Source organism: Cannabis sativa, chromosome 1 (genome assembly GCF_029168945.1).
Source record: "Cannabis sativa cultivar Pink pepper isolate KNU-18-1 chromosome 1, ASM2916894v1, whole genome shotgun sequence".
Lineage (NCBI taxonomy): Eukaryota > Viridiplantae > Streptophyta > Magnoliopsida > Rosales > Cannabaceae > Cannabis > Cannabis sativa.
The window spans coordinates 63,567,080-63,591,273 of record NC_083601.1 but is presented as its reverse complement, the minus strand read 5'-3'; the positions used below and the strand labels follow the sequence as shown (position 1 = coordinate 63,591,273).

Here is a 24,194-nt window from a genome sequence, read left to right as displayed (position 1 = left end):
GTCCTGGTCTAGAAATGGTTCCAGGTTTGGGTCTTGGTACGATTCTAAGATCTAGACACCGACTCCGGTTTGGGTCCAAGCCTCGGGTCGTGGGTCAAGATGAAAATCCCAATCTTGGGTCTTGGTCTTGTTTTGATTCAGATCCTGGGTCTAGGACCTAGACCGGGGACGGGTCTTGGGTACTTATCCAAGTCCTAAGTCTCAATTTTGGTTCTAATTTTGTGTTTAGGTCCCCAATCTAGGTTTGGGTCCTAGGTCCAGGCCTGAGTCTCCAATCCCGGTCCGTGTCCTAGGTCTGGGTCTGGATCCAAGTCCGTGTTTGGGTTTGAGTTCTTGTCCCTAGTCTCGATCAGAGTTTTGATTCGGGTCTGTGTCTAGGTCTAGGTCCTAGTCAGATTCTAGTTCCCGGACTCAAACCGAGACTTGCACTCAAACCCAGGTCTCGGGTACGGGTCTGGGTTTGGGACTGGGTCTGGGTCTAGATTTGAGTCTGGGTATGGGTCACAGGTCAAAACACTGACTACGGATCAGGTCTAAGCCTCGGGTCCAGATCTGGATCACGGTCTCTGGTCCAAGTCTAGTTCCACTTTGGGTCCCAGGTCTCAGTACGGGTCCTAGGTCAGGGTTTGGGTCTGGGGTAAGGTCTTTGGTCTCGGTCCCAGTTCTGATGCCATTGTCCCGGGTCTAGGTCCCCCTTCCAAGACTGAGTCCTAGGTCGCGGTCTGAGTCTAGGACTGGGTCGGGGTTCAAGTCCTGATCCAAGGCTAGGTTCAGGTTTTGATCTATGTCTGGGTCTAGATCTGGGTTCAAGTCTAGGTCCTGGTTCGGGTCTGAGTCCTGAGTTTTTATCTTGGTCTAGGTTTCAAGGCCTAGGTCTAGGTCTGGGTTTGGGTCCTTGTCCCAGTTTCAATTTTGATTTAGTGTTTGGGTTCAGGTATGGGTCTGGGTCTAGGTCAAGGTCTGAGTCCAGGTCCGAGTTTGGGTCAGGGTCAGGGTCATGGTTTGGATCCCGGTCTGGGTCTGGGTTTGGGTCCAGGTCTGTGTACAGGTCCCGGATGCGGGTCTAGGTCTGGGTCTTGGTCTAGATCTAGGTCCCGAGTTTTGATCCTAGTCTGGGTCTCCGTCTGGGTTCGAGTCCAGTTTCGTATCTGGATCCCTATCTAGGTCTGAGTCTATGTCTGGGATCAAGTCCCAGGTCTAGGTCCGGTCCGGGTTTGGGTCCGGGTCTAGATCCCAGTCTGGGTACACGACCATGTTTGGGCCCGAGTTCTGGTCTCGGTTTGGGTCTGAATCTAGGTCTGAGTTTGGTTCTAGGTCTACGTCTGGGTCCTTGTCACAATCGTACTCTTGTTTAAGGGTCCTATTCTCGCGAACCTGTTTGGGTTCTGGTTTAAGTCCCAGATCTGGATCCCTGTCGCGTGTCCCAGTCTGGTTATGGTTCAGGTCTTGGGTCCAAGGTCTGAGTTTGGGTTCGAGATCAGGACTAGGGTGCGGTTGTAGGTTCAATGTTTTGGTCTAAGTTCTGTCTAGGTTCGGCACCGAGTCCTGCTTTGGGTTGGGATCCGGGTCTAGGTCCTAGTTCAGGTCTAAGTCTAGGTTGGAGTCTGGGTCTTGGTTTGGTTATGTTGTTGGGTCTAGTTCCAAGTCCGGTTACGGTTCTAGGTCCATGTCCAAGTCGTAGTTCCAGTCCCGTTCCTGATTCCTGGTCTACTTCCGGGTCGGTTCCAATTTCGAGTCACACGGTACGGGTTCGGGTCAAGGTTTTAGTCAAGGATTGGGTTTTGGTCCGAGTTTGGATTCTCGTTCGGGCCCTGGTTTTGTTTCAGGTCCGAGGCTGGGTCTAAGATCTAGACACTAACTACGGGTTCGACCCAAGCCCCGGGTCCAGATCGTGATCCCAATCTCGGGTCACATTCTGGTTCCTTTTCGGGTGCTGGGTCACGAGCTAGGTCCTATGTTTAAGTCCAGGTCTGGGGTCGGGTCTTGGGTCCTGGTCCTACCTTCGTTGCAAGGGTCCCTATCCCGATTATGGGCCTAGTTCCTAGTTCTAGTTTGGGTTTGGGTCGCGGTCTAGGTTCGGGTTTGGGTCCTAGTCGCGGTTCAGGGTTTGGGTCTCAGTTTATGTTTTTATTTGGGTTCGGGTTTGGGTCTGGGTCCTGGTCCTAGTGCTAGTCTAGTTCTAGTTCCAATTGCGATTCTGATTTTGAGTTTGGGTTCAAGTTTGAGTCGGTGTTCGAGTTTGGATTGGGGTTCGAGTCTTGGTCCGAGTTTGGGTTTGGGTCCAAATCTCGGTCTAGGTTCGGATCGAGCTCTGGGTGTGGGTTAGGGTCCTTGGTCTGGGTCCAAGTTTTGCTCTGAGTCCCAAGTTTCGATCATGATCTGAGTCTGGGTTTTGTTCCGGGTCTAAGTTTGGGTTCTGATCCCACTCTAGGTGCGAGTGCGGGTCCGGGTGCAAATCTAGGTTGGGTCTTATTCTGGGTTTGGGTCTGAGTTCGGGTCTCGGGTTCCAGTTTGATTTTTGGTTCGGGTCCAGGTTCGGGTTTATTCATGGTATGGGTTCGTGTCCAGATTCCTAATCTGGTTTTTGTGCGGGAAAAGTTTTGGGTCCGGTTCTAGGTCCGACTTCGGATTCCCGGGTCAAGGTCAGGTCCTGGTTGGGGTGCGAGTCCTGGATTTAAATCTGGGTTTGGGTTCTGGGGCCTACGTCCATGGTCTAGGTCCCCCATCCAAGTCCGGTTCCTAGGTCCTGGTGTGGGTCCTAGTTCAGGTTCGGGTCCTGAGTCTTGCTTTTAGTTTCGTTCCCCGTCTGGGTTCGAGTCTAGGTCTCTGTCCAGGTCTTGGTTTGGGTGTAGGTTCGGGTCCTTGTCAAGGTCTAAATCCTGGTCTGGGTCGTGGGTCTCAGAACTCGGCGAGGGTTTAGGACTAGGTCAAGTCCAGGTCCAGGTCCAGGTCCCAGTCCCAGTCCCGATCAAGGTTCGGGTCTTAGGTCTTAGGTCCTAGTCTTAGTCAAGGTCACGGTTCAGGTTCTGGTCTGAGTTAGTTATTGTTTGGGTTCAGTTCTGGTCTCAGGTCTGGGTCCTAGTCATAGTTCCAATTTTGATTTCGGGTACGTGTTTTTTGGATCTTGGTCTGAGTTTGGGTCCAGGTTCGGGTCTAGGTCTGGGTCCCAAGTTCAGGTATGGGTCTACATCCGAGTCTGGGTCTAGGTCTTGTATTTCGATCCCGGTTTTTGTCTGGGTCGGTTTTCGGGTCTAGGTCTGGCTTCGTGTCCATGTCCAGGTCTAAATCCCAGTTTAGCTCAGGGCTAGATCTTGGTTTCGGATCGAGTCCCGAATTCAGTTTCGGGTTCAGGTTCGAGTCTCAATCCTAGTCTCGGTCCGGGACAAGGTTCAAGCCCGAGTTCAGAGGCTGGGTTCTGGTCTAGTTCCGTATCCCGGTCCAGGTCCAGGTCTTGGTCACGGTCGCGGTAGTGTTGCAAGGTCCTGGTCACGTTCTTGTTAAGTTTCAATTTCGGGTCCCAAGTCTGGGTCTGGGTCCAGGTCGTGGTCCAGCTTTGGGTCCTTCTCCGACTCCCAAAAAAAGAAATCGACTTTTGGTCTTGTCCAAGCCCCGGTTCTCAGATCTTGGGACAAGATTGTTGGGTTTTGTGCCCTAAATAAAACCCATTTCAATATAATCAGATTTACTTATTAATAAAGATCAGAAATAACATTTTATGTTGCATGGTTCACATAATTTATTTCATGATTATATATATAATGTATGAATTCCATTTAAGTCCAGAACATATGAATTTGTTAATGATTATAGTGTTGTCAGCACAGTGGAATATAATCTTAATTATATGTTCCAAAGTTTATTCCCTGATTTGTCAGAATACTGGATTTAGACTGACATGGTATAATCAGCAATAGGTATTCTTACACCTTGGAAAAGTGTTATGTCCTTTCCAGGACATTGGCAAAGTTTACCAGTATCGGATGTATGGAGTATACATTGGAAGGGACCGATATTGAACTTTGATTAGATATATTAGAATTTACCGTAATATCTATTCAATTCAATATCACCTTTTGATCCTAGATCAAATGATCTTAATCCTGATATGATTAGGTTCAATCTCAAGAGTGTTATTCCTTTTCTTTGATTTGTTAGTTAAGCTTGGGTCCTAGTCGAGGTTGAAGTTTGGGTCTCAGTTTGGGTTTTTATTTGGGTTTCGGTTTGAGTCTAGTCCTAGTCCGGTTCAAGTTCTAGTTGCGATTCCGAGTTTGAGTTTGGGTTCGAGTTCGGGTCGGGGTTTAAGTTCGGGATGGGGTCAAGTCCTAGTCAGAGATTGTGTTCGTGTCCAAATCACGGTCTAGGTCCAGATCAGGCTCTGGGTGTGGGTTAGGGTCCTGGGTCTTGGTCTAGGTTCTGGTCCGAGTCATAGGATTCGATCTTGATTTGAGTCCGGTTTTAGTTCTGGGTCTAGGTCTTGGGTTTTGATCTCGATCTGGGTTCGGGTTCGGGTCCAGCTGTCATTCCATGTTTGGGTTTGATTCTTATTTTGGGTCAGATTTTGGGTCCCAGGTTCGGGTCCGAATTCACGTTTTGTCGTGGTACGGGTTTGTATCCGTGGTTCGTTTCTGGTTTGGGTCCGGGGCAGGTTTCGAGTCTGGGTCTAGGTCCGACTTCAGATTCCTGGGTCCACGTCAGGTCCTGCTTTTGTTTTGAGTATCGAATTTAGATCGGGGTCTGGGTTCCGAGCCCTATGTTCCCGGTCTAGGTCCCTAATCGAAGTCCAGTTCCTAGGTCCTGCTTTGGGTCCAGGTTCGGGTTCGGGTCCCGAGTCTTGGTTTTAGTCCAGGTCTCGGTCCGTGTTCAGCTCTAGGTCACAATCCCAGTCTTGGTCCGAGTTTCGGTTGAAGTCCTTGACAGGGTTTGGATCCTGGTCAGGGTTGCGGGTCTTAGGACCCGGTGAGGGTTTAGGACCAGGTGAGGTCTAGGTCCGGGTCCAAGTTCAGGTCCTAGGTCTTAGGTCCCAGTCCTACTCAAGGTCCGGTCCAAGTCGTGGTCTGAGTTTGGGTTATAGTTTTGGTCCGATTCTGGTGTCAGGTCCTGGTCCTAGTCACTGGTTTAGTTCTAATTTCGGGTCTGGGTCCGAGTTTGGGTCAAGGTTGGGGTTGGGGTCCAAGTCTTATTCGGAGTCTGGGTACGAGTTTTTAAGAGCTCGATCTGGGTCGAGGTCTAAATCAAGGTCCAGGTTCAGGTCCTGGGTCCCAGTTTCTGTGTCCGGGTTTGCGTTTGGATCCTGGTCCAGGTCTCGTGTTTTGATCCAGTCTATGTCTGGGTCGGTATTTGGGTCTGGGTCTGGGTTCGTGTCCATGTCCAGGTCTGAATACCAATTTAGGTCACGGGCTTGGTCTGGGTCTGGGATCGAGTCCCGAGTTCGAGTTTAAGTCTCAGTCCTAGTCTGGGTCCGGGACCGAGTCCAAGACTGGGTCCGAGCTCAAGTTCTGGGGCTAGGTTCGTTTAGTTCTGGGTCGCGGTGCAGGTCAAGGTCCTGGTCACGTTCTGGTTCAAGTTTCAGTTTTGGGTTCAGGGTCTGGGTCTGGGTCTACGTCCTGGTCAAGCTTTGGCTCCGGGTCCGAGTCCCAGATCAAGACATCTACTATGGGTCTTGTCCAAGCCCCATTTCTCTGATCCTGGGACAACATCTGGATCCCAATCACGGGTCCCAGTCTTGTTTCAGTTCATGTCCCAAGTCTGGGTCTGGGTCTAGGTCCAGGACTGAGATTGGGGTCCAATTCTACGTCACGATCCCAGTTCTGGGACCCGAGTCATGTTCAATGTTTGAGTCTGAGTTAAGGTCTCGGTTCGGGTCCCGAGTCCCGCTTAGGGTTTGGATTCAGGTTTTCAACCCAATCCTAGGGTGGGTCTGTGTCCGAGTCAGGATCCTGGTCCGGTTACTGTTTTTGGTCTGGGTCCATGTCCTGGTCCTGGTCCTGTTCTTTGGTCGTGATCTGTTTCTACTTTCAGTTCCAGTTTCAAGTCTCGAGGTACGGGTTCGGGGCGAGGTTCAGGTCCGATTTTTAATCTCGAGTAGGGTTCGATGCTTGCTCTGGTTCTGAGTTCGGGCCTGGGTCTAGGTCTCGGTCCCGTTCAAAGATCTCGGTCCAGTTCCAGTTCAAGTTTCAGTTTTTGTTCCCAAGTGTGGGTCTGGGTCTTGGTATGTGTCCGGGTCCTGATTTAAGTTTGAGTTTGGGTTCGCGTTCTGGTCTAAGTCCTAGATCTAGACATCGACAATGAATTGGGTCCAACCATCGAGTCTCGGATCCCAGGTCCCGAGGTGGGTCCTATGTCCAGGTTTGGGTCTAGGGTCCCCGATCTCGATCCAAGTTCTAAGGCCCAAGTTCTAGGCCTAGTTTTAGGGCCCAATTCTTAGGTCAGGGTCCCCCATCTATATTCGAGTCCTAGGTCCCGCTCCGGGTTCGGGTTCGGGTCCAGTCCGAGTCCAGGCCCCGATTTGGCTTCGGGTACGAGTTCGGATCCTAGTCCTAGTCTAGCTCTGGGTTTCGGGTCCTATGTCCGAGTCTGGTTCTTGGGTCCTGGTTTCGCCCCGGTTTTGGGGTCTGGGTCTATGTCCTATTCCCGGTCTGGGTCCAGGCCCTGGTCTTGGTTTGGGTCCCAAGTCACAAGTGCTGGTTGGGTTCAAGTCCCAGTATGGGTTCTGGTCTGAGTTTGGGTTTAGGTTTGGGTGTCTTGCATGGCCAGCCCTGGGCCCCGGGTTCGATTCGGTTCTCTAGGTCCAGTCCCAGATCGGGTCGGACGTGAACCGTGGACGCGATCCCAGACCCACACTCGGACCTAGACATGGATCTAGATACAAACCCGGACTCGAACCCGCACTTGGACCCATACCTGCACGGGATTTACACGTGGGACCTGGATCTGGACTGAGACCCAGACCCAAACCTGGACATGTACCCGAGACTTGGACTAGGACCTAGACCCAAACCCAAACCCAGATAGGGATGCGGACTTGGACAAAGTCCCAACTATGGACTCAGACCAGGACTCAGACCCCGACCTTGACCCGAACCTGAACATTGACCCGAACTAGGACCTAGGACCCAGACCTGGAAGGGGCACCTAGACCCAGAACTAGGGCCCGGACCAAGATCTGGAATCGAACTTGGAACTCAAACCAAGATCTGGACCCTGACCGGGATTTGAAACCCGAACCCGAACTCGAACTAGGACTTGAAGCTCGACCGGGTCCTAAACTTGGACCAAGACCTAGGACCCAGACCTGGATGGGGGACCTGGACCCGGACCCGGGCTTCGAAATTGGCACTGAGACCCAAGACCCGACCACGGACCCGGACTCGAACATGGACCTGCACTGTGTCTTGGGACCCGAAGTGGAACTAGACTAGGACTCGAGATCGGGATCCTGATCTGGACCCGGGGCTTGGACCTGGCCCATAGTCGATGTTTGGATCTTGGACCCATACCCAGACTCAAACCCAAACCTGGACTCGGACCTAAACCCGAACTGCACCGGATACGTACACCGTGACCCGAAATGGGAAGTGGAATTGGAAGCGTACCGAGACTTAGGAACAAGACCAAGGGACTAGGACCCGCACCCACACTGGACCGGGACGCAGACTCGAATTAAAAATAGGATCGGGACTCGAGACACGAACCCAAACCCAGACATGGACTTGGATCCTGACCCGCACGCAGAACCCGGAACGGGATTGGAGACTCAGACCTGGATTGGGGACCCAAACCTAAAACTAGAACCAGAATTGGGACCCAAGATTTAGAATGTTACCCAAGACCCGACCCTGGTCTTGGTTCCAAACCCAAACCCAGACACGGACTGGGACCCAGGATCTGAATCGGAACGAGACTGGGACCCAAGATTGGGAACCGGATCTTGACCCATGACCCGGGGCTTGGACCCAACATGTAGTGGGTGTGTGGATCTTGGAATCTTACCAAGACCCAAACTTGGAACCATTTCAAAACAAGTACCCAAACCCAAACACGGACTAAGGACCTGAAATCGAAACAAGAACTGGAATTAGGACTTTGGAACAGGATTTGGACTTGGACCTAGAACTGTATCTTGATGCGGAACCAAACACGAACCTAGATTGGGATCGATACCCGAACACAGACCCAAACCCGGACCCAAACTTGTGCTAGGACTTGTGACCCAAAACCTGGAACCCAAGACACCGTGACCCATGACACCGGACAAGATTCGAGAGACCTACCAAAACTTGGACCCGTACCTAGACCCGTACCAAGACCCGACCCAAACCCGACCAAAACCCAAACCCGCATCTAGAGCCGTACCAAGACCCGGACCAAGACCCAAACCCAGACCTAAACCCAGACCTAGACTCAGACACGAACCCGAGACTCAAACTCAAACCCGAGACTCAGACCTAGATTGAGCATTGAACCTGTACTACGACTAGAAACTGAATTGGGACCGGGATCGGGACTTAGGACCCGAGACTCGGACTTGGGACCTGAGAACAAAACCGTGACCTAGATGGATGACCTGGGCCCAAAACCCGAACCTGGACCAAGACCTAGACCAAGGATCCTGACCTAGATGGTGGACTTGGACCCAAAACAGGGCCCAACCGGGACTGAGACCCAAAACTTCGCCCCAAACTCAAGACACAGGACTCGACCTTGGACCCAAAACCTAGGAACTTACAACCGGGACACAACTCTGAACCCAAACCCCAACCAAGACCGAGATTTGAATCTAGACCTAAGGCTTTGTCCTGACCCATAGTCAGTATTTGAATTTAGGACCTGAACCCAGATCCGTACCAAGACTCAGACTTGAACCCAAACCCGGATCTAGACCCGATCTCAGACTCGGAATTGGAATCGGACCAGGATTGGGATGAGAAACCAGATCTGGGAGTGTAATAAGACCTAAACCTAAACAAAAACTTAAACCAAAACACATATCGGTACTTGGACCCAGACCGGGACCCATGACCTGGAACCTAAACCAAGATCGAGACACGGACCAGTACCAAGACCCAAACCTAAAAATTGGGGTCAAACCCAAGACACAAGAACCAAACTCGGACTTGGGACCCAAAACCTAAACCTAGACAAAGATGGGACCCGAACCCAAATCGGGACCTAGACTCGGACAGGAACCTGAGACATGAACCCGAACTAGAACACAAACTTGGACGTAGACTGCGACCTAGAACCCGAACATAGATGGGGGACCTAGACCTAGGAATTGGTCCCCTAAACCGGGGCCAGATCTTGGGCCTCAGAACTTGGATTGCGATTCGGGACCCGACCCTAGACCCAAACCTTGATATAGGACCCACCTCAGGACTTGGGATCTGGGACTCGATGCTTGGACTCTACCTGTACCTCGTGACTTGAAACTAGAATCGAAATAAGAAGCGGATCGGGACCCAAGAGTAGGACGAGGACCTAGACCCAAAATTGTAATTGGACTAGGACCCGGACTCGAACACAGACCCATACTCGGATTCTGTGTCAAGGTTCGAGTTCAGGTCTGGGTCTAGGTCGGGGTCTAAGTCCTCGTCCGAGTTTGGGTCCGGGTCTTGCCCTAGGTTTGGATCCTGATCTGGGTCTGGGTTCGGGTCCAGGTGTTAGTTAGGGTCCCTGGTGCGGGTCCATGTTTGGGTCAGGGTCAAGATGTCTATCCAGATCTAGGTCTCAGGTTTCGATCCCGGTCTGGGTCTGGGTTCGGGTCCAGGTGTGAGTTACGGTCCCTGGTGCGGGTCCATGTTTGGGTCTGGGTCAAGATGTCTATCCAGATCTAGGTCTCGGGTTTCGATCCCGGTCTGGGTCATGGTCTGAGTTAAAGTTCGTATCCAGATCCGAATCTAGGACCGAGTTTGGGTTTGGGATTGGGTCCTAGATTTAGGGCTGGGTCAAGGCCCGAGGTCCTGTCTCGGTTTGGGTCTTGGGCTAGGTCGAAGTTCAGTTTTAAGTCTGGGTCCGGGTCCTTGTCAAGTTCTAGTTTCGGGTCCTGGGTCTAGGTCTGGGTTTGGGTTTGGTTCTTGGTCCGGGTTCAGAACCTAGTCTTAGTCCCACATCCAGACACCTACTACGAGTCTGTTCCAAGCCTTGTTTCCCGGATCTCGAGTCCAAATCTAGATCCCTATCACGGGTCCCAGTCTGGTTCTAGTTTAGGTCCCAAGTTTGAGTTTGGATTCAGGATCGAGACTGTGGTGCGGTTCTAGGTCCTGGCCGAAGTTTGTGTTCTGAGTCTGGTTCCATGTTCGGGTCTAAGTTCGGGTCCCAAGTCCAGGTTTGGGTTGGGATCTGGTTGTTGGTTTCGGTTCGGGTCTAGGTTTGAGCTTGAGTCTAGGTCCTGGTCCGGTTACGGTTCTGGGTCTACGTCCATGTACGATTATGGTTCCAAGTCCAAGTTCTGGTTTTGGTCCCATTTTCGGGTCCCCGTCTACTTCAGTTTCCATTCAAATTTCAGGTCATAGGGTACGGGTTCGGGTCAAGGTTTTAGTCTAGGATTGGGTTCAGGTCTGGGTTTGGGTTCGGGTGCTGGTCTGGGGTTAGGTCCCTGATCCTGACACTGACTACGGGTTTGGTCCAAGACCTAGGTCCAGATCTGGATCCCAATCTAAGGTCCTAGTCTCGTTCCATTTCGAGTGTTGGGTCACAAGCTAGGTCCTAGGTTCAAGTCCAGGTCTAGGTCGGGTACTAATTCCCGACCCTAGTTTTGTTACCCAGGTCCCTATCCCGATTTTAGGTCCTGGTCCAAGTTCTTGTTTGGGTTTGGGTCCCAATCTAGGTTCGGGTTTGAGTCCTAGTCTCAGTTCAGGTTTGGGTCTCGGTCCAGCTTTTATCTGGGTTCCGGTTCGGGTTTAGGTCCTTGTGCTGCTCCTAGTCGTAGTCCTAGTTTTGTTCCAATTGTAGTTGCGATTCTATGTTTGAGTTAGGGTTCGAGTTCAAGTCGGGGTTCGAGTCCTTGTACGAGTTTGGGTTCGAGTCCGGATTTTAGTCTAGGTTTGGATGAGGCTTTGTGTGTGGGTTTGGGTCCTGGGTCTGGATCTATGTCAAGGTCCGAGTCCCAAGTTTTGATCCTAATCTGAGTCCAGGTTTAGTTCGGGTCTAAGTCTTTGGTTTCGATGTCGGTCTGGGTTCGAGTTTGGGTCCGGGTCCAGGTCTAGGTTTCGGTCTGATTCTAGGTCTGGGTTTGTGTTTGGGTCCCAGGTTCAGATCAGATTTTGGGTTTGGGTCCGGGTTTGGGTTTGGTCCATGTCCATGTCCATGTTCCTGTCCTAGTTTGAGTCTGGGACAAGTTTCTGTTTTGGGTATGGGTCTGACTTCAGATTCTTGGGTCCAGGTCAGGTCTTGGTTTGGGTTTGAGTACTGAATTTTGATTTGGGTCTTGGTTCCATGGCCTAGGTCCCCCATCTAAGTCCGGTTCCTAGGTCCTGGTCTGGGTCCAGTTTTGGGTTTAGGTGTCGAGTCTTTGTTCGAGTCTAGGTCTTGATTTGAGTTTGAGTCCAGGTCTCGGTCCTTGGCTTGGTCCAGGTTCGAGTTTGGGTCCCGGTTAAGGTCTAGATCCTGGTCTGAGTCCCGTTGAAGGTTTAGGACCAGGTCAGGTCTAGGTCCCGGTCCATGTTCGGGTCCCAGTCCTAGTCGAGGTCTCGGTTCTAGTCTCAGGTGCGGGTCCTAGTCACAGTTCTAGTTCTAATTTTGGGTTCGGGTTTCGTTCTGGGTCAGGGTCTTGCTCCAGATTGGGGTCGAGGTTCGAGTCTTAGTCCGAGTCATGGTACAGGTTTTTCGGATCTTGGGCTGCATCCAGGTCTGAGTTCGGGTCCCATGTTCAGGTTTGGGTCCAAGTCTAGGGCCCGTGTTTCGATCCCGGTTTGGGTCTTGGTCAGTATTCGATTTCGGGTGTTGGCTCTTGTCCATGATTAGTCCAAATCCCAGTCTCAGTAAGGGGCTTGGTCTGGGTCTGGGATCGAGTTATGAGTTTGGGTTTGGTTTTGGGTTTGAGTCTTAGTCCTTGTTTGGGTCCTGGATCGGGTCCAGGACTGGGTTTGAACTTAAATTTCGGGGCTTGGTTATGGTCTAGTTCAGGGTGTTGGTCCAGGTCCAGTTCCTGGTGACTGTCTCGGTCCTATTCCAGGGTCCTGGTCACGTTCTGGTTCAAGTTTCGGTTTTGTGTCCCATGTTTGGGTCTGGGTCAATGTCCTGGTCCTGCTTTGGGTCCTTGTTTGAGTCCCAGATCAAGACACCGACTACGGGTCTTGTCCAAGCCTCGATTCCTGAATCTCGGGACAAGATCTAGATCCCAATGATGGGTCCCAATCTGGTTTCAGTTCTTGTCCCAAGTCTCGGTCTGGTTCCTGGTCTAGGTTCGGGAGCGAGACTAGGGTGCAGTTCTAGGTCTCGATCCTGATTCTAGGTCCTCAGTCCTGTTCCATGTTTGGGTATGAGTTTAGGTCTTGGTTCGGGTCTTGAGTCCGGGTTCGGGTTTGGATTCAAGTTTGGGACCCAATCCCAGGGTGGGTCTGTGTCTGAGTTTAGGTCCTGGTTCGGTGACAATTTTGGGTGTGCGTCCAAGTCCTGGTCCTGGTCCAGTTCGTGGGTACGATCTGCTTCTAGTTTCGGTTCTAGTTTCAAGTCACGGGGTACTGGTTCGTGTCGAGTTTAGGTCTGAGTCTGGGTTCGAGTCTTGATTTGTGTCCGGGACGAGGTTCAGGTCTTGGTTTTGGCCTCGGTTAGGGTTTGAGGTTGGGCCCGGTTCTGGGTTCTAGTTCAGTTCTGAGTCTCAGTCCAGTTCCTGTTCCAAGATCCCTTTCTGGTTAAAGTTCACGTTTCGATTTTGGTTCCTGAGTGTGGGTCTAGGTCTTGGTATGTGTCTGGGTCCTGGTTTGAGTTCTAGTTTGGGTTGGGGTTCTATTCTAAGTCCACAATCGAGACACCGACTAGGGGTCAGGTCCAAGCATCAAATCCTGGATCCTAGGTCACGAGGTGAGTCCTAGGTCCATGTTTGGGTCTAGGGTCAGGTCCCGAATCCCGATCCAAGTTTTGAAGCCCAAGTTCTGGTCCCGGTTTGGGAGCCCAATTCCTCGGTCTGGGTCCCCAATCTATGTTCAGGTCCTAGGTCCCAGTCTGGGTCCAAGTTCGTGTTCTGGTTTGGGTTTGGGTCTAGAGTCCCGATTTGAGTCTAGGTCCTAGTTTGGGTTTGGGTCTCAGTTCGGGTCCTAGTCCGAGTGTGGGTACGAGTTTTGGGACCCAGGTCTGACTCTGGTTCTTAGGTACTGGGTCTACCCCCAGTTTTTGGGTCTGGGTCTACGTCTGGGACCGGCACCCAGTCTTGGTCCAGGTCCAGGTCTTGGTTTAGGTCCCAAGTCAATGGTCCCGGTCCGGGTCCAAGTCCCGATATGTGTTCTGGTGTGAGTTTGGGTTTAGGTTTTGGTCTTGTTACTGTCCCAAGTCTAGGTTGTAATCCCATACCTTGTCTGATTCCGATTCTGGGTCTAGGTACGAATCCATGTCTGGGTCCTAGATTCAAACACTATCTACGGGTCAGGTCAAAGCCTCTTGTCAAGATTCGGATCTAAGTCTTGTTTTAGTTCAGGTCTCGGATCTTGGGTCAGGTCCTAAGTTTGGGTTTGGGTTCAAGTTCAGGGTTGTGTCCCGGTAGTTAGGTCTTGGGTTGGGGGTCCAAGGTCAAGTCCCGTCTCTCAAGTCTGGGGTCGAGTTTTGGGTTCGGTCGTTGTTTCAGGGCCAAGTTTTGGGTCCATGTCCCCCATCTAGGTCCGGATTCTTACTCCAAGTTTGGGTTTGGGGCCCAAGTCTCCCTTCTAGGTCTGGATCCTAGGTCCCAGTCTAGGTCCAAGTTCAGGTTCGGGTTTGGATCCCAAGTTTCGGTCCGAGTTTAGGTCGGAGTACGGGTTAAGGTTTGAGACTGGGTTCAGGTCTTGGTCTGAGTCCAGGTCTTTTTTCAGGTCCGGGTTGGGGTCCCGATGAGGGTCCTAGTTAAGGTCTAGGTCCTGGACCAAGTTTTGGTCTGGGTTTGGGTCCGGGTTTTGGACCCAATCCCAAGGTGGGTTTGTGTCCGAGTTTGGGTGCATGTCCTGGTCCTAGTCCTGTTCCTGGGTCCTAGTCCGCTTCTAGTTTCGGTTCCAGTTTCAAGTCACGAGGTACGGGTTCGAGCGAGGTTCAGGTCCAGGTTTTGGGTCTCGAGTAGGGTTCGAGGCTGGCTCTGGTTCCAGGTTCGGGCCTGGGTCTAGGTCTCGGTCCCGTTCAATGATCTCGGTCCAGTCCAGTTCAAGTTTCAATTTTTGTTCCCAAGTGTGGGTTTGGGTCTTGGTATGTGTCCGGGTCCTGATTTGAGTTTGAGTTTGGGTTCACGTTCTGGTCTAAGTCCTAGATCTAGACATCGACAACGAATCGGGTCCAACCATCGAGTCCTGGATCACAGGTCCCGAGGGGGGTCCTATGTCCAGGTTTGGGTCTAGGGTCAGGTCCCCGATCCCGATCGAAGTTCTAGGGCCCAAGTTCTAGGCCTAGTTTTGGGGCCCAATTCATAGGTCAGGGTCCCCCATCTGTATTCGGGTCCTGGGTCCCGGTCCGGGTTCGGGTTCGGGTCCAGTCCGAGTCCAGGTCTCGGTTTGGCTTCTGGTACTAGTTCGGGTCCCAGTCCCAGTCTAGCTCTGGGTTTCGGGTCCTAGGTTCGAGTCTGGTTCTTGGGTCCTGGGTTTGGCCTCGGTTTTGGGGTCTTGGTCTAGGTCCTAGTCTCGGTCTTGGTCTAGTTCTCGGTCTTGGTTTAGGTCACAGGTCATAAGTGCTGGTCTGGTGCAAGTCACGGTATGGGTTCTTGTCTGAGTTTGGGTTTAGGTTTGGGTCCTGTTACAGTCCCAGTCCTGGTCAGATTCCGGTTCTAGGTCCGAGTACGCTATCGGGTCGGACCTGAACAAGGGACCCGATCCCAGACCCAGACTCGGACGTAGACATGGATCTAGATACAAACCTGGACTCGAACCAAGACTCAGACCCTTACCAAGACCGGGATTAACACGTGGGACCTGGATCCAATCTGAGACCCAAACCCAAACCTGGACCCGTACCCAAGACATGGACTCGGACCTAGACCCAAACCAAAACCCAGACAGGGATCCGGACTTGGACCCAGACCCAACTCTGGACTCGGACCAGGATTCAGACCCCGACCCAGACCCGAACCTAAACCCGAACCTGAACACGGAATCGAAATCAGAACTGGGACTAGGACCCGAACCCAAACATGGACCCGGACTAGGACCTAGGACCCAGACATGGATGGGGGACCTAGACCTGGGACCCAGGCCCCGGACCAAGATCTGGACTCGAAGTTGGAACTCAAACCCAGATCTGGACCCTGACTAGGATTTGAAACCCGAGCCTAAACTCGGACTAGGACTTGAAGCTCGACCGGGTCCTAGACTCGGACCGGGACCTAGGACCCAGACCTGGATGGGGAACCTGGACCCGGGACCCGGCTTCGGAATTGGCACTGAGACCCAAGACCTGACCCCGGACCCTGACCTTGAACTTGGACCCAGACCAGGTCTTGGGACCCGAAGTGGAACTAGACTAGGACTCGAGACCGTGATCCTGATCTGGACCTGGGGCCTGGACCTGACCAATAGTTGATGTTTGGATCTGGGACCCATACCCGGACTCAAACCCAAACCTGATCTCAGACCCAAACCCGAAACCAGACCCGGACACATACACTGTGACCTGAAATTGGAAGCGGAACTGGAGGCGAACCGAGACTTGGGAATAAGACCAAGGGACTAGGACTAGACCCTCACCCGGAGCGGGACGCAGACTCGAATTAAAACTAGGACCGGGACTCGAGACACGAACCCGAACCCAGACATGGACATGGATCCAAACTAGGACGCAGAACCCAGACCAGGATGGGAGACTCAGACATGGACCCAGGTCCAGACCTGGATTGGGAACCCGAACCTGAAATTAGAACCTAAATCGGCACCGAAGATTTAGAATGTGACCCAACACCCGACCCTTGTCTTGGTCCCAAACCCAGACCCAGACAGGGACTTGGACACGGACTGGGGCCCAGGATCTGAATCGGAATGAGACCGGGACCCAAGATTGGGAACCGAATCTTGACCCATGACCCGGGGCTTGGACCCAACTTGTACTGGGTTTGTGGATCTTGGTATCTTACCAAGACCCAAACTTGGAACCATTTCAAAACTAGGACCCAAATCCAGACTCTGACTAAGGACCTGAAATCGGAACAAGAACTGGAATTAGGACCTTGTAACAGGAATTTGACTTGGACCCAGAACTAGATCTTGATGCGGAACCGAACACAGACCTAGATTGGGACCGATACCCGAACCCAGACCCAAACCCGGACCTAGACTTGCCCCAGGACTTGTGACCCAAAACCTAGAACCCAGCACCCGTGACCCGGGACCTGGACCAGATCTCAGAGTCGTACCAAAACTTGGACCCAGACCCAGAGACAGACCAAGACCCAGACCCAGACCCGGACCAAACCCAAACCCAGATTTAGACCCAGACCCAGACCCAGACTCGTACTAGAACTCAGACACGAACCCGAGACTTAAACTCGAACCTGGGACTGGGACCTAGATCGAGCCTTGAACCTGTACTGGGACTAGAACCCGAATTGGGACCGAGACCGGGACTTAGGACTCGAGACTCAGACCTTGAACCTGAGAACCAAATCGCGACCTTGATGGGGGACCTGGGCCCCAAACCCAAACCTGGACCAAGACCTAAACCAATGATCCGAACATAGATGGGGGACTTGGACCCAAAACTGGGGCCGACCGGGACCGAGACCCAAAACTTCACCCAAAACTCGAGACACTGGACTCGACCTTGGACCCGAAACCTAGGAACTCACTACCGGGACACAACTCTAAATCCAAACCAAAACCAAGACCGAGATATGAATCTAGACCTAAGGCTTTATCTTGACCTATAGTCAGTATTTGAATTTAGCACCCGAACCCAGATCCGTACAAAGACTCGAACCCGAACCGGAACTGGGATCCAAACTCGATCTCAAACTCAAAATTGGAATCAGACCAGGACTGGGATTAGAATCCAGACATGGGACTGTAACAGGAGCCAAACATAAACCAAAACTTAGACCAAAACACATATCGGTACTTGGACCCAGACCGTGACCCTTGACCTGGAACCTAAACCAAGACCAGGACCTGGATCCAGACAAAGACCCGAACCTAAAAATTGGGGCCAAAACCAGGACACAAGAACCAAACTCAGACTTGGGACCCAAAACCTAAACCCATACTAGGATGGGACCCGAACCCAAATCGGGACCTGGACTTGGACATAAACCTGAGACATTAACCCGAACCGGAACACAAACTTAGACCTGGACTTCAACCTAGGACCAAAACATAGATGGGACCTAGACCTAGGAATTGGTTCCCCAAACTGGGACCAAAACTTGGGCCTCAAAACTTGGATTGCGATTCGGGACCCGAACCTAGACCTAAACCTGGACGTAGGACCCACCTTGGGACTTAGGATCTGGGACTCGATCCTTTGACTTGACCCGTACCTCGTGACTTGAAACTAGAACCAAAACAAGAAGCAAATCAGGACCCAAGAATAGGACGAGGACCTAGACCCAAAATTGTAATCGGACTAGCACCCAGACTCGAACACGGACCCACACTCAAATTCTGTGTCTGGGTTCAGGTTTGGGTCTGGGTCTGGGTCGGGGTCTGAGTCCTGGTCCGAGTTTGGGTTTGGGTCTGGGTCCCAGTTTGGATCTTGATCTAGTTCTGGGTTCGGGTCCAGGTCAGAGTTAGGGTCCCTGGTGCGGGTCCATGTTTGGGTTTGGGTCAAGATGTCTATCCAGATCTAGGTCTCGAGTTTCGATCCCGTTCTGGGTCTGGGTCCAAGTCAAAGTTCGTATCCAGATCCAAATCTAGGACCAAGTTTGTGTCTGGGATCGGGTCAAGGCCCGAGTTCCTATCTCAGTTTAGGTCCCAGGTCTAAGTTTGGATTTGGGATCGAGACTTGGGTGCGGTTCTAGGTCCTGGCCCCAGTTTTTGTCCCGAGTCTGGTTCCATGTTCAGGTCTGAGTTCGGGTCCCGAGTCTAGGTTTGGGTTGGGATTTGATTGTTGGTTCCGATTCGGGTGTAGGTTTCAGCTGGAGTCTAGGTCCTTGTCCAGTTACGGTTCTGGGTCTACGTCCAAGTACGGTTACGGTTCCAAGTCCAAGTCCTTATTTTGGTCACATTGTTGGGTCCCCGTCTACTTCCAGTTTCAGCCCAAGACCCTTGAATAAGACTAGGACCGAGATTGGGGTCCAATTCTCGGTTTCGATCTTAGTTCTGGGTCCCAAGTCATGTTCAATGTTCGGGGTCTGATTTTAGGTCTGGGTTCAGGTCCCGAGTCCCGGTTCGGGTTTGGATTCAGGTTTTGGACTCAATCCCAGGGTGGGTTTGTGTCTGAGTATGGATCCTATTCTGGTTACAGTTTTGGGTCTGGGTCCATGTCCTGGTCCTGTTCATGGGTCCTAATCCGCTTCTAGTTTCGGTTCTAGTTTCAAGTCACGAGGTACCGGTTTGAGGCGAGGTTCAGGTCTAAGTTTCGGTCTCGAGTAGGGTTCGAGGGTGGGTCTGGTTCCAGGTTCGGGCCTGGGTCTAGGTCTCGGTCCCGTTCAAAGATCTCGGTCCGGTTCAAGTTTAAGTTTAGGTTTTTGTTCCCAAGTGTGGGTCCGGGTCTTGGTATGTGTCCGAGTCCTGATTTGAGTTTGAGTTTGGGTTCGCGTTCTGGTCTATGTCCTAGATCTAGACACCGACAACGAATCGGGGCCAACCATCGAGTACCAGATCCAAAGGCCCAAGGTGGGTCCTATGTCAAAGTTTGGTTCTAGGGTCAGGTCCCCGATCCAGATCCAAGTTCTAAGGCCCAAGTTTTAGGCCTAGTTTTGGGGCCCAATTCTTAGGTCTGGGTCCCCCATCTATATTCGGGTCCTAGGTCCCGGTCTGGGTTCGTGTTCGGGTCGAGTTCGAGTCAAGGTCCCGGTTAGGGTTCGGATACGAGTTTGCATCCTAGTCCCAGTCTAGCTTTGGGTTTCGGGTCCAAGGTCCGAGTCTGGTTCAAGGGTCCGGGGTTCGACCCTGGTTTTGGGGTCTGGGTCTAGGTCCTAGTCCCGGTCTGGGTCCTAGTCCCGGTCTGGGTCCAGGTCTCGGTCTCGGTTTAGGTCCCAGGTCATAAGTCCTGGTCTGGTCCCAAGTCCCGGTATGGGTTCTTGTCTGAGTTTGGGTTTAGGTTTGGGTCCTATTACAGTCCCAAGTCTAGGTTCTCATCCTAGACTGGGTTTGGATCCCAAGTTTGGGTCCGAGTTTAGGTCACAGTACGGGTTCAGGTTTGAGTTTGGGTTCGAGTGGTGGTCTGAGTCCAGGTCCTTTTTCGGGTCTGGGTCGGGGTCCCGATCAGGGTCCTAGTTAAGGTCTAGGTCTCGAACAAAGTTTTGGTCTGGGTTTGGGTCCGGGTTCAGGTCTTGAGTTTGGTTCTAGGTTCGGGTCTTGATTGGGGTCTGGGTCTCGGTCGTGTGTTCCGATCTCGGTATGGGTCCTGGTGTCAATTCCAAAGCTCGGGTCCCGGGTCTAGGTCCCCCATCCAGGTCTTGGTCTTAGGTCCCAGTCCAAGTCTAGGACCTGGTTAGGGTTCAAGTTCTATTTCGAGTTCAGGTTCGGGCTTTTTATCCCGCTCATGGTCAAGATTTGGGTTCGAGTCCTAGGTTTAAGTCTAGATCCAGGTCCAGGTCTGAGTGTCGAGTTCCGATCCCGGTCTGGCTTCTGAGGCCCGGGTCTAGCTCTCACATCCAGGTTCAGGTCCTAGGTCCCAGTCCAAGTCCATGTTTAGGTTTAAGTAGTAGTCCCAGTTCTGATTTCGATTCCGTGTCCGGGTTTGGGTTCTTGTCCAGGTTTGGGTCAAGGTCTGAGTCCTGGTCCGAGTCCAGGGTTGGGTATGGGTTTTTGTCGAGGTCCAAGTGCAAGTCTTGGGTACAGGTCCAGGTTTGGGTCGTGGTCTCGGTTCGGATCAAGGTCCTAAGTTTCGATCCTGGGCTGGGTGTGGGTCCGGGTCAAGGTTCGAGTCCAGGTTCTTATCCAGATCCATGTCTAGGTTTGAGTCTAGGTCTGGGATCGGGTCCCAGGTTCATGGTCCGACCCGATCCTAGACCCAGAACTTGAATTGGACTAGGAATGAGACTAGAACCCAGAAGTGGCACTATAACAGGACCCAAACCTAAACCCAAACTCAGACCAGAACCGATACCGGGACTTGGACCCAAACCGGGAACTGTGACCTGGGACCTAAACCAACACCGGGACCTGGACCTAGATCAAGACCTGGACCCAGACTCAGACAAAAAAACTGGGGCCGAACCCAGGACCGAAGAACAAGACTTGAACTTGGGACCTAAAACTCAGACACAGACTTGGACTGGGACCCGAACTCGGACCCGAACCCAAACTAGGACCAAGGACCCAAACATAGATGGGGGACCCAGATCTAGGCTTTGGGCCCCCAAACTAGGACCAGAACTTGGGCCTCAAAACTTGGATCGGGATGTGAGACCCAACCCCAAACCCAAAGTTGGACCTAGGACCCACCTCGGGACTTGATGCTTGGACCTGACCCGTAGTTTGTGTTTGGATCTTGGACATAGACGTATACCGAAACCCAAACTCGAACTCAAACTAAGACCTGGACACATACCAAGATCCAAACCCACACTCGGGAACCAAAACCGAAACGTGAACTGGAACTGGACCAGGATCTTTGAATAGGACCTGGACCTGGACCTAGACCGAACCCAGAAATGGACAAACCCTCTGACCCTAACCGAGACCGAAACCCATACCTGAACCTCGCCCTAGAACCAAATCAGGACCCAAACCCAAACTTGGACCCAAACTCGACCCGAACTTGTACCCCGTGACTTAAAACCGGAACCAAAACTAGAAGCGGATCGGGACCTAAGAACAGGACCAGGACCAAGAATTTAAAAACCTTGGCGCTCTGATACCAAACTATAACGCCCTAAGAAATAGGCACACTACCGAAGGTGATTAAGAAACCCTAATCCCCTAAACTGGATTACTAGAAAGATAAGCGCACGTAATTTAAAATTTAATTGAAAACAGAGTGAAAATAAAAGTTGTAATAAACTTAACTTTACAATGAAAAATTACATGTCTCGGGATCTCAAAAATATTTTACAAAATGTTACAAGCCTTTTCACTAGCTGACCTAAGCGGTAAAATGAGAGTTTCAAAAGTTCATCACTGGTAGACCCCAATTCGCTTGGTCTAGTGTGGCTCGAACATGTACATACATCGCCCAACTCTCGCACTCATGGATGATCTGAGACAGATTTATCCTTTCGTGCACAGTACAGCACCCGTGAGCCAAGCCCAGCAAGACAGTATAAAATATCAATAATCATAATCATCACATCACATAAACAAACATTAATTCCATTTCACATTTGTCTGTATGACACATACCCGTGTGTTACGCTCACACGCCTATTTATGTGTATGTGGCATAGACCTACTTTTTACGCTTACACGTCTAAATACAATAAGGCCTTAAAATGTTCATCTCGGTTCTAGTCACCGAGTCCAACCCGATTATGCCTTGAACGCATAACCCTAAATCTAAATATTCACTTATATATAGCTATGCATAACACATTCACATTAATCATCACTAGGGTAATAACCCTAGACCATTAAACCGCTCATGTTAGGGTGATAACCCTAGTCCCAGTTCCCAATTACTCACATATATCATTTTCAATATAAGCGACACCGTGCATACTCTACTTGCTAAATACTATCTTACCAATTATCCCGTAAACACGGAGATTCCAAATCCCCTAGTGCCCCTCACCTAGTGACGGTAATCCTAGTCACAATTTTTGGGATTCACAAGGATAGGGTTAATCCCTAAATAAACTTTAACATAGTATAAAATTGACATTCAAAATATAGATAAACATATAAAGCTCGGAACGAGCTTTCCAACAATATAAAGAACGACCCAAACGGAGTCCCGAGTCAGAAGTTATGAACAAAACAAGTTCAACATGAAATCTGTCCACGCGAGCAGGCCGTGGTGCCGAATAGCTGGGCCGCGGCGCCTGGGTTGAACACCCAGAAACTCCATTCTAGCAGCTCGAAAAATGCATCAAAAATCACCCAATCTCACCCAAACATGCATATATCTCAAAATCATTTCCCACACAATATGACTAACATAACAGAGAGCTAATACACACATTTAAAGGTCAAAATCAAAGCTCGCATGCAACAAAATCAGATTTAAACAATATACAATATCGGCTCCAAAGTTGAGTAAAATATCAACAAATTCAAGCTCAAACCTTTAATCTTTAAACCCAAAACACAAGCTCAAGCTCAACAATAAAATCAGAGCTGTATAAAAGAATTAAAGCACCAACTTAACCTCAAAAATTATGTTAAAAGCACAACACAAAGCATCCTACATCAACCTTAAACACAATCAAGTATAGAGTATCAAAATTAAACTAATTCCAACACACATGCATCACAAGGATCTCTACAATAAAATCATGCTTAAATCAACTTCAATTTCAGCAACCAATTCAAATTAGGACAGTAAGAAAACTACCTCCAAATCCTCAACAACTCAACCTTTAAAGATTCCCACAAAATAAGCTTGAATCCAAGCAATTCTCTACAAATTCAAAGATTAGAGTAAATGAGTTTAGAGAGAGAGAGAGGGGGGTGGTTTGGGTAAAGCGAAATGCAGAAAATGCTTTTCATTAATCAACATTCACTTGTCACAAAATAGACAAAATAGTCAAAAACCCTAAATTGTCCCTAGGGCCATATAACACACAATTAAGCATTCAAGGGCATTTAAGTCATTTCCATTCAATATCACATATTCAAATAATTTTCAAATTAATCCCATATTAATAAAATGCCAACAAATAATCCCAAATACCCAGTTGTGAATAAATAATAATAGAGTCCATAAGCACATCATTATATAAATTCCATAGTTTTACCCTTCTCGTGTCAAAATTACAAAATTTCCCCTAGCTCACCAACAGGGTCTTAACATATCATATATCAAATTAGTTCACTGATAATAAATTATATAATAATACAATTCTACTATAATACACATTTAACTAGTTAGGGTTTGGTAATCCATTTTCTTAGTCTTAGGGTATTACAATTACCCCCTCCTTATAGAAATTTCGTCCCAAAATTTACCTGAACAACTCCGGATATTTTGTTGCATATCCGTCTAGAGTTTTCAGGTTGCCTCTTCCACTTTACTGTTTTTCCATAATACCTTGCACCGGTTGTTCCTCATATGATAAATCTTACTATAGTTCCAATGCTTCATAACTCAAGATATGGGATGAATCTGAGACATAATTCTGAAGCATCAAAACATGGAACGCATCATGTACAGCTGCCAGCGCTGGGGGCTTAGCCAATCTGTACGCTACTTGCCCTATCCTCTCAAGGATTTCAAAAGGTTCAATGGACCTTTGGCTAAGCTTCCCTTTCTTAACAAAGCATTTGATTCCTTTCATAGGCGTTACTTGGAGAAATACCATATCTCTAATCTGAAAATCAATCTCCTGTGACTTTGGATCAACATAACTCTTCTTTCTGCTTTCAGCCGCGAGCATTCGCGCTCTAATTTTATCAACTGCCTCACTTGTTCTCTGAACAGCCTTAGGGACTAGGAACTTTATTTCACCTACTTGATCCCAGCGAATCAGTGATCTACACTTTCTTCCATATAAAAGTTCGAGGGTCCTGGTCTGGTGATTCTTCTTCAATTTTCAATTTTGGGTCCCAGGTCTAGGTCAGTGTCCGGGTTTGGGTCGTGGTCTGGGTTCGGAACCTGGCTTGAGTCCCAGATTTGGATCCTTATAACGTGTCTCGATTTGGTTCTAGTTCAGATCCCGAGTCCCAGGTCCGAGTTTTTGTTCGGGACTGAGGGTCGGGTGCGGTTCTAGGTCCTGGCCCCAGTTCTCTATCCCGAGTCTTTTTCCATGTTTGGGTCTGAGTTTGGGTCTAGGTTTG

The 24,194-nt window shown here is 50.3% G+C and overlaps 1 protein-coding gene across 1 annotated transcript; it reads right to left on the bottom strand.

The window, feature by feature from the left end:
- Positions 1-23,482: 23,482 nt before the first annotated feature.
- LOC133035512 (uncharacterized) lies at positions 23,483-23,794 on the bottom strand. The gene has a single exon (XM_061111348.1). It carries the CDS (start codon positions 23,792-23,794, stop codon positions 23,483-23,485), a length of 312 nt encoding a protein of 103 aa, XP_060967331.1.
- Between the last annotated feature and the right edge of the window lie 400 nt (positions 23,795-24,194).